Below are 10,284 nucleotides of genomic sequence, written 5' to 3' on the forward strand. Positions count from 1 at the left end.
ATAAAAAAGTTTTGCAGAAGATAAGTATAACAAATCTATGGACCGTGCATAATGTGGAGACTGGAGACCGAGTTGGATTTTTTTTTTACAGATGATATGATTGTTTTAACTCCATGCAAATACCATTACAGGCAGCTTTTGATTTACAGGTGCTGGGCTAGATCGATCTGGACTGTTTAATGGGCTTTCTTTTGCTATCGACACTGTCTTGTTTGTCTTAATTCAGTAGCGAGCTTTTAGTTGGACTAGGCTAGGAGTTTGGAAAACTTGGCCTGATGTGTTTTTTTTTTGGGGTGTAATGAGAAACAAAACCCACAACAATCCCAGAGCCTTGCGGACTTGGCTTCTCTCCTTTATCCTTCCCATCCACTTTCCCTTCACCTTTCGATTGAGATTTGGGTAATCCAGATTCAGTTTTTTTTTAATTACTAATAAAATGTCAAGTCATTAAAAAAAAATAAATGAGTAGATTTCAAATTTCAAAACTTTACTTGTAACAATTTTAAATTGCAATAAAAAGACATTTTAAAAGTAATTTTAAAAATATTAAATTTGGATCACCTGAGTTTTAATCTGAAGGTGGAAATAGGGGGTGGAAAGGAAATGGTTGGAAAGGGCAGAGAAGATAAGTCAAGTTCAAACCTCACTGTCAACCACACTGAGCCACATGTACATCGGCTCATTAGCCATACATAGCAATAAGGAGGGCATCATAAAAACAATCGATTTGAGATTTAAAATTAACATTGACATCTTCATGTGCATATTTATATTTAATTATGCAAAGCCAAGAAATAAATTTGCATGACGTTGTAACTTTAAAACTCTGATATGAGTTTTCACATTAAGAAACAATTAACGTACCTCTGTTTAAGATTACATGCAGTCACATTTCCCTTTTCTCCAAAGCTTAAAACCAACTATAAATTGCTAAATTAATTTTTTTATTGGTAAATTTTGCTTAGTAATAGTTGAAAATAGAACTCATTAAGGAAGCCGTTGCCTCATGCCTGTCACCAGGCTGGAGTCATAGCCTACTCATGGAACAAGAAAAAGCCCAGATATATTCCAAGTGTCATCTTATGTGGCGCGGACATATTGGTCTTTACCCCTGAAACAAGCAAACCCAAAATGGTTAAAAAAAAAGGGGAAAAAAAAAAGAAAGAGAGCGCAATCAAAACTTGGGAATCTAATGCCCTGTTTGAAATAATTTAGAGGTAGTGAATAATATAAGAATTTCACTGTTAAGTTTTGGGCTAATTGTAACAAAGAGATCACATTATATTGTAATATTTTTTTTTCATGCTGCTATTATCAAATTTCATAATATAACATGTTTAGAATCAAATACTAATGATTTTTCATAATTAACCATAAAATTTTATAACTAATTAACCAAACCCCTCCAACTATTTATTTTTATTAATAATAATTTTGATATTTCATAAAAATAATTAATTTTAGCCAACTTTATTAATTCATTAATTTATATAAAATTGTTGTGTGTTTATAATAAAAATTAAGAGGAGTATCACATTTTAATTAAAATTCAGTATATTAAGTTTGCTCGGATAACAGGCAAGACCCCTTCACGGAAACTCACGAACCACCCTAGTACCGGGAAAACGGGTCGGCCCGTCACGGGCTCGGGCTTAACGGGCCCGGCCCGTTTAAGTCCGAGTTCTAAAAATCACTCATTTTTTTCAAGCCTGGCCCGTGAGATAACGGGCTCGGGCCGGCCCGCGGGCTTTTAGCCTTTTTAACTAAAATGAAATTTTTAAATTTTTTTTGCATATTTTATCAAAATAATAAAAATAAAACAATAAAGTTACTAATAAAAGATATAAATATAAATAAAATTAACTCACAAATATAAACATCATCATGTCTAAACATATATCACAGTGTAATAGAGTCTATTGAATAAACAAACTAAATAGAGGACAGACGTAAACAATTAAATAAGCACTAAGTTCAGTAGATAATTACAATGTAAATGATCTGGTTTAATTATCAATAATTAACAAAAAAGTTTAACTAACAAACATAGTATACATAAAGAATAATCATTTGTCATATCGATAAAAAAGAAAAGAGTCCATCATCTTTAGTTCTAAATTTGTTTCTAACTATAAAAATGATATAGATCTTTATTTTAGTTCAAAAGATTTTTTGATCAATTATATTTCAAGTATAAAAAATATGGGAGAATAACAAATAAAGACCATAAAAATTACGCATACAGTATTTTAACAAGTTTTGACAACTTATAAATAACAATATATTTTTGTGAATATGTTTAGTTTTAAATTTTACAATTTTCACGTTTTTTTGGTTATTTTTCCCACAACTATAATTATTCCTTTTTTTTTTGTGAATGCTATCTATGTGAACAGTTGGAATAAGTAAAATTAAGATTATGCTATGTCTAAAATGTTAGGGTTTCTTTTTTTAAGTTAAGAAAAAAATATAAAAATTAAAAAAAAAATAGCGGGTCTAAACGGGCCGGCCCGCGGCCCTACAGGGCCAGCCCGTTTATTTTTCGGCCCTACAGGACTGGTCCTTTTAAGCCCGACTTCCCTTTCAAGACTTCAAAATACAAACCCGGTCCTCGAGTTAAACGGGCTTAAACGGGCTCGGCCCGACGGGCTCGGCCCGTTTTCCTCTAGGCCACCCCACCCCGCAAGAAACGTAGTGAAAGCAGAAGAACTTGAGCTGCAAGTAATAAGGAATAACCAAACAAAAAAGTCGACGTGGCCATTACGAATGGGGGCCAATCACCCCATCATTCCCATTCACCACGAGTCAACCAGTCACCAAGTCTATTAAAGTATTTTAAAAAAAAAGGAGAAAATTTAGAAAAATACCCTATAAATTTAGAAATGACAAATCAGTGATTAAAATTTATAAAATATTAAACCAGTGCCCTTATATATTTTGAAATTTTGAAGCGTTGGAAAAAGAGACATCACTACCCCATATCTTTTTTTCTAAATGGCATCTCATCACCCTCGCTTGTGCGTATGCTTTCTTGAGACAAATTTAACCCATGAAATGTAACAAATAACTAATAAAGTACTGTATATATTCCAAAAAATCCAACTGTGAAATTTTGAAAAAGAAATGAGTTATCATTTTCTAAACAAGTGTTTTAAATAGCGAATGAAATACAATAAATGTGATAGCTCAACTAGCTTAGGGTGTGTTTGGGTGGCACCCCAAACCATGGTTTGGGGAATAATCTACCCAAACACCCCCTCCAAAAACCAAAACCATGGTTTTGGGTCAAAACCATGGTTTTGGAAAAAGCAAAATTTTTTTGCTTTTGGAGAAAGAAGGGAGAGTGTGATGGCCTATATGATATGTATCTTGTTATTTTTTTATAAACATATTTTTTTATAAATATATTTAATCTTATATTTTATAAATATATATACACATTAATTATTTATTAATTATATTATCTTATGTATTATTAATTATGTTGGTAAAAAACATATTATTAACAATTTTATTCCTTCAAATTAAAATATATCATAAAATCTATTTTTCTGTAATTATCATATTAATTTATGTCTTTTTTTTAGTAATTTGTATATATAAAAAGTGCTTCTGATAACAACTATCCAAACACTCTCACTTCTCAGAATCACTTTTTTACAAAATCTATTCTTCACAGAATCTAATTTCCCCAGAATCTATTCTCTAGAATCACTTTTTCAAACCACGGTTTGGTTTCATCCAAATACACCCTTAGTTGTACTTTTGTTATATTGAATCCAGTTTTCATTAAAAAAAAGTACAATAAATATTTAGTTTATTTTTCATTAATTACTTATTACACTTTATTCACAATTTACTATACTTGATTAATAAATAGCAACAAATTTCACAAATTGATGTTTCGGGATATTTACGATATTTTATTAACTATTTATTATATTTCATAAATCAACTTTACTGAAAGAAATCACATCCCCGGACACTGGAGTTTTAACAATTGATCATTGACGAGAGACAAAAATGAAGAGGTGACATTAAAAAAAGTGGCAATATCATAAAAATACAAACATTTTAGGTTTTTTTTGGGTATAATGGACTAATTTAGAATTATAGAAATTTGAATAAATGATTTTGTTATTTTCATATTTTCAGGGTATTTTTTTCAGGGGTTTTTCTTAAACTATTATGGTATTCATGGCTCATTCTTTTTCAGATTTTGTATATCATTTTTAATATTTTATTATATTTAGTTTCCTTCTATTTTTTATTTTTAAAAATGCTTTTAATCATGGGAAAATTGAGGATGAATTCCCATTTGAAAACTTTATCGGAGAATGGTCCCTAAAATTTTGTGAAAGACTGAGGTCCTTAAAAACAATTAAATATGCTCAAGAAATGGCCATAATGCTCTTAGCAAAGATAGATTGCACATAAAGGAGCTTAATTGTATTTAAAGAAAGATTGTTTGCATGTGCGGAAATTTATTTGCACATAATATATTTTGAACAAAATAAAAGATAGATTGCATGTGAGAAAATTTAGTTACACTTAAAGGAAGATACTGTACACATATAGAGATTTAATTACACATAACATATTTTGAATAGAATATAAGATGGATTGCATAGAAAGAAACTCAATTACATTACGTGAAAAATGCTTTGCATGTATAAAAATTAAGTTACCAAAAAAAAAAAACATTCCAAACAAAGAAACTTAGTTGCAATTAACAGAATATATTTTGTACATACGAAAGTTCAGTTGCACAAGAAAAGTTGCGCGACTGAACTTCCATTCTCTTATGTAACTAAACTTCCATAAGTGCAAATCATTCCCTTAGTGCAATTAAAGTTTCTTTACATGCAATAGATTCTAATTTTTTTTGTGCAACTAAATTTTCATACATGCAAAGTATCTTCTTTTTAAGTGCAACTAAATTTTTTTGTGTGCAATGTATCTCTCATTCTAATCAAAATATGTTATGTGCAAGAACTTCCATATATGTAAAGTATTTTCCTTTAAGTACAATTAAAATTTCTATATATGTAATTTATCTTTATTAAGCACAGATTTCTAAGGGCCATTTTCCAATAAATTTTTCAAACGAGGATTTATCCCCAATTTTTTCTTTAATCATTTTAATTAAATTTAAATTACTATATATTTAAATTAAAGTTGCAAAAGAGCCAAAGAGGACGCAGTGGCTGGAAATTGGAAAACGGGACGCAAGTCAGCAGCAAGCGGCCGGGTCCGCGCTTTTACACCTTGTTTATTATTCTCTGAATTTCCACTTCAGCAATCCCGTTGGCCGCCTCGCCCTCCTTTTCCTTTCCTCGCACCATCGTGTTCATGGATGTATCTCTCTCTTAATAGCACTTTCCATGGAAGATAAGAACCACCTTCCTTCTCTTCCTCCTAACTACGTCACTCTCTCTCAGCTTCAAGAGCGCTGGCTCAAGCAAAAGGAGAAGGAAAAGCAACTCCAAGAGAAGCACCAGGAAGAGCAACACCAAAAACAACAGCAACAAATCCCCAAGCTCTCCCAACATAATCCTCGTGAATATCACCGAGGACGACGACCCAAAACCCAGCAAAAGGCATGGCAAGCGATTCCAGCTTGTCTAACCGGTGCTGGGCATGCCGCCGTGAAACGTCCATCGGCGGAATTTGGGCCTAAGAATCCGATCGTTCAGGAAAGCAATCGCGTCGTTGTCGAGGTCAGTCGTGAAACGAATGAGACTGTGGAGGCCGAGGCCGATGTCGGAGATGGAAATGATGGCCAGGATGGCAAGAAAAAACAACGGAAGAAGAAGTGGAAGAGGGGGAAATGGAAGCCTAGGGCAGGTGAGGAGAAGAAAAAATTGGCTGAAGATGCGACGGAATCTACAATCGTGGGGAACAAAGAGGTAGAAAATTCCGATTCTCAGAGGGAAACCAAAATTGAATTGAATGGTAGTAAGAGTAATAATTTGATGAATGAGGGTGAAGAAGAATTGGGGATTATGTCAATGAACCCTGAGAATGAGAAGCAGAATAGCAGAGTTAAGACACATGATAGTTCCCGTGGCTCTCGGAGGAATAACGGAGGCCGCAATGACAGGATCGGAGCTTTTGGTAAGGCAGGCAAGAAGAAGAAAAAATTGGCTGAAGATGCCGCGCAATCTACAATGGTGAGTAACAAAGAGGTAGCAAATTCCGATGTTCAGATGGTCGATGGCAAGGGGGAAACCAAAATTGAATTGAATGGCAGTAAGAGTAATAATCTGATGACTGAGGTTCAACAGAAATTGGGAAGTGTGTCACTGAACCCTGAGAATGAGAAGCAGAATAGTAGAGTTAAGACATATGATAGTTTCCGTGGCTCTCGGAGGAATAACGGAGGCCGCAATGACAGGATTGGACCTTATGGTAGGGCAGGTAAGGAGAAGAAAAAATTGGCTGACGATGCCGCGCAATCTACAATGGTGGGTAACAAAGAGGTAGCTAATTCCGATGTTCAGACGGTCGATGACAGGAGGGAAACCAAAATTGAATTGAATGGCAGTAAGAGTAATAATTTGATGACTGAAGTTCAACAGAAATTGGGGAGTGTGTCACTGAACTCCGAGAATGAGAAGCAGAATAGCAGAGTTAAGACATATGATAGTTCCCGTGGCTCTCGGAGGAATAACGGCGGCCGCAATTACAGGACTGGACCTTATGGTATCAAAATTCGTGCTCATGACGTTCAATGGCAGAGGGTTGATCAGAAAATTTGGGTTAGAAAGAGTGAGGATTCTAATGGTAACGTTGATCGCAATGAAATATCCAGTAAATGAAATGTTGTTTTAGTAGTGATACTGGTGAGTCTTCAGAGTGATTGGTATGCAAGGATGTCAATTAGTACTATGTAGCCTGGAATTTGGCCCATTTTATAGCTTGCTTTGGTAGCACTCACAAACTCAACATATTTTTCCTCTTTTACCCTTAATTTTTTCTAACCTTGTAAACACTCAAGTTGATCGCATCCTGTTATGGGCTTCTTTTGCTCTCTTTGTACCCAATGCTCGCACATTTTGAACTGTTATGATGGGCAGAGTTATCTTTTAATTGATGAGCATTGAAGTAGTGGTCTTATCCTGAGTCCAATAAACGTGTGACTCTTGCTGTTGGCGTGAGAGTTAGGGCCATCACTATCTTGGTTGAAATAAACTGAAGACTGTGATGTTCTGGAAACAGATTAACTTTATACATCACTTGACTCTCGTGCAGCAGTTTTTTAGGTCTGTATGATCAAGTCATTGTTTTTGCACGCCCTTTGCCTTACCTCGAGCATCGTAATGTAAAGACACAGTAAATTCCTATTGAGAAGTAAAATACTTAAAAGCATTAGTAGCCATTTCATTTCATTTCTATTCATTTTTGTTTTATTTCATTTGAACAATCCATGGGATCTGAATGTTGGGTGAATCAGTGGGAGGCTTGCCTTGTTCTATGAAGTTGCACGGCCGTCTTCAGTTCATTGATCACTAAAGACATTGCTGGAAAATTCCACTTATGCAGTGCAGACGTTAGGAGTAATGAACTCTATGCTTTCCTCAGGCCAAATGGGCTAAAACAGGATCTTTATCCTTTCCTGTACAGGCTTGATGAGCTCTTTCTTTGCTCTTGAACCACCTGCATTTATAAATATAAGAAGAAATACCTCTGATTCTTAATATAAAATATAAGATATAGTTTCTTGTTAGGACCGGAGGTAGTAATTACTAATATCTCATGAGACATGAGCCATTATCTTCGGTGCCATTTTCCTTCAAGGTAAGAGAACGCACAGAACATTGAACTTTCTTTATAAGTTGGATTAAGTCTGGCATGGGCACCCAATAAATGAACGGGACACTTTAATCCTTAGGCTTCGAGAATCATGCTATCGTTTTGTAAATGTTTTAAATTATGACAGGGGACAGAAGCTGTCCACGTTGCTCAAAATTATCAATGGCCCTACTTCTTTTAATGGAAGAACCAGAAAATTTCAAGAGCAAAGCAACCTGTTGCCAATAATACATTCCTTGGTATCATTTGTCTCATAATTAAGTGGGTCTACATGAATTGATATCAACATATGGATATGTTGATTAATATGTCAATATCAATCAATTAATTGAGATTAATTAGAGCTAATCAATCCCCTGGCAGGCTTGTAACATCAAAATTCTGTAGAGAGTGAAGGATCATATGGATGTGCGAAATCAGGCATTCAATTACGATTGGCTCTGTCCAAATTAGAAAGTCCTCCATTCGGGGTATCAACATCTAGAGCAGAAATTCATGAATCACACTGAAGATCAATGAATCATGTCTTGTGTCTACTGCTCTTCACACCCCCTATAACAGGTACCCTCTTTGAATTACCATATGAATGAGAAGTGACACAACAAATTTGCATTTCTTATCTTTGGTTGGGCAGAATAAACCCTAGTTTCCCGATAACAAATGCATAACAGTCATAATGTCTACTGTAGTTCACTTGTTTGCTTTCTTCAATGACTCGGGCTCATCCATGGGCAAACAATTACCAGTCATGAAATCTCTTCACTGAAACTTAACTCTGTGCAGAACCTCCAGACGAGTTGCTGTCATTTCTCCTAAGATATGTCTCTTCTTTGCGAGCCAGTAGTTATAAGAAATGGCCTTAATCATAGTTGTCTTTACTTAAAGCACGTCCTTATTCATACCTCTTGGATAAACCAACAAACAATCCAACCAAAGAGTGATAAGTTTCTGTTGAAAAAATTCAGGATGAAGAGTTAAATCTGACCCAAGCCCAGGTAAACTTTAGCAAAATTACTCAATAAGAACATGTGATTAAGACTCTCTTCACATTCAGAACATACACGCAATTTTTTTGATGACATTTCTGCAAAACATCAGCTTGTGGAATAACTCAGTTACTAAATAATTTTCACAGGAATAACCATAATATGTGAGAGCTTTAATTTTATGAAAGCTCCCCTAAGGAAAAAGCTGTTATCATCCAGAAAACTTCGATTAAGTTTTTCTGCTTTTGATCAACCATCAGCAACATTATATGCACCTTCACAAGATTTCCCCCAAATCATCTTACCCTCCTTACCAAAACCCACATAACGAAATCGAAGTCATCTCGAGTTTTTCTCACGCTTTCAGCTCTAACATGATTCCAAGCTTAGACACATTCCGGCCGTACCAGGAATACATCAGTTGCTAGCTCCTCAATTTTTCTTTTTCTTTTTCTTTTTTTCCAGATTATCAGGAGTATTTCTTGGCATCCACTTGAATCTGCTTTGTGAACTAGTTTTTTTATTCCCGTTACCAACTGTCCAATGTCAATGTCAAACTGTCCGAGATTAAGTTGTTCTTTTTGACTTTAGTACATTATTGGACCAATCTACGTGCTTGAACTAATTTACTTTAGTTAATTAATTTACCTTTGACTTGAGGGCCATTGCCAAATGGTTGGTGCTTTTGACAACTCTAAAGAAGGTTTAAAAAAAAACTCTTCAACTCAACCTCGTTATTAGCATGAAAATGAGAGCATGTGTGTGATGACGATCTACATTAAGTATGAGACATGCAAGTATGCAACAAATACCCAAAAAAATGGTTAAAAAATTTTGAAAAAGGAACGAGGTGATGCTGATGATGAAGGGCTCGTCAGCAGATCAAAACGGCGGGATAGGGTAAGCACATGGCTCCTTATACCTATTTTGTCTCGCTGACCTGTGACTCTGTCTCTGAGGGATTGTTCGGCCTGTAGCTTTATAATTATTATCACACGCCTATCATCCGCAAAATATAGTTGTACCTCCTTTCGCCGCTTTCTCATTCTAGTCGGAACTCTCCCTCCTATTCTCTGTTCTCTTCCTCTTGGTTTTTCAACTACTTGGATCATATTTGTTTTGTAAAAAAAATCAGGAAAATATTCACAAGGCGGAGAATTAGATTAAAGAAAAGAAATGGGGGTATAGCTAATAGTCTATAATGAATGCCAGTACCATTTGCGTTATATTATAGTGTCCTTTGAATCATTGTTTGTTCAGGGTGGGTGGGCACTGGTACAACCATATTCACCTCAAAACCTGTAACGTTAGTTCATAAGTTTACCATGGTTCGGTCGGCAATTCGCTTTAGCATCTCAGAGTCCCCATTGTTGTTTCAGATAGAATTGAATTCTGGTCTCTTTGAGTGGAGTATTGAAGGCCAGACAGCTTTTACTAAGAATAGCAGTGCCTGTCAATTCATATCAGTACCAGTTTTCCTACC

At 35.0% G+C, this 10,284-nt stretch overlaps 1 protein-coding gene across 1 annotated transcript; it reads left to right on the top strand.

Annotated features, from left to right (window-relative positions):
• The first annotated feature begins 5,324 nt into the window (after positions 1–5,324).
• Positions 5,325–7,236, top strand: LOC114761616 (uncharacterized protein DDB_G0283357). The gene has a single exon (XM_028951032.1). The coding sequence runs from the start codon at positions 5,385–5,387 to the stop codon at positions 6,819–6,821; it is 1,437 nt and encodes a 478-aa protein (XP_028806865.1). The 5' UTR covers positions 5,325–5,384; the 3' UTR covers positions 6,822–7,236.
• Positions 7,237–10,284: the final 3,048 nt, after the last annotated feature.

This window comes from Neltuma alba, unplaced genomic scaffold, assembly GCF_004799145.2.
Source record: "Neltuma alba isolate B1F8T4 unplaced genomic scaffold, ASM479914v2 tig00011128_pilon, whole genome shotgun sequence".
In the NCBI taxonomy this organism is placed as follows: domain Eukaryota; kingdom Viridiplantae; phylum Streptophyta; class Magnoliopsida; order Fabales; family Fabaceae; genus Neltuma; species Neltuma alba.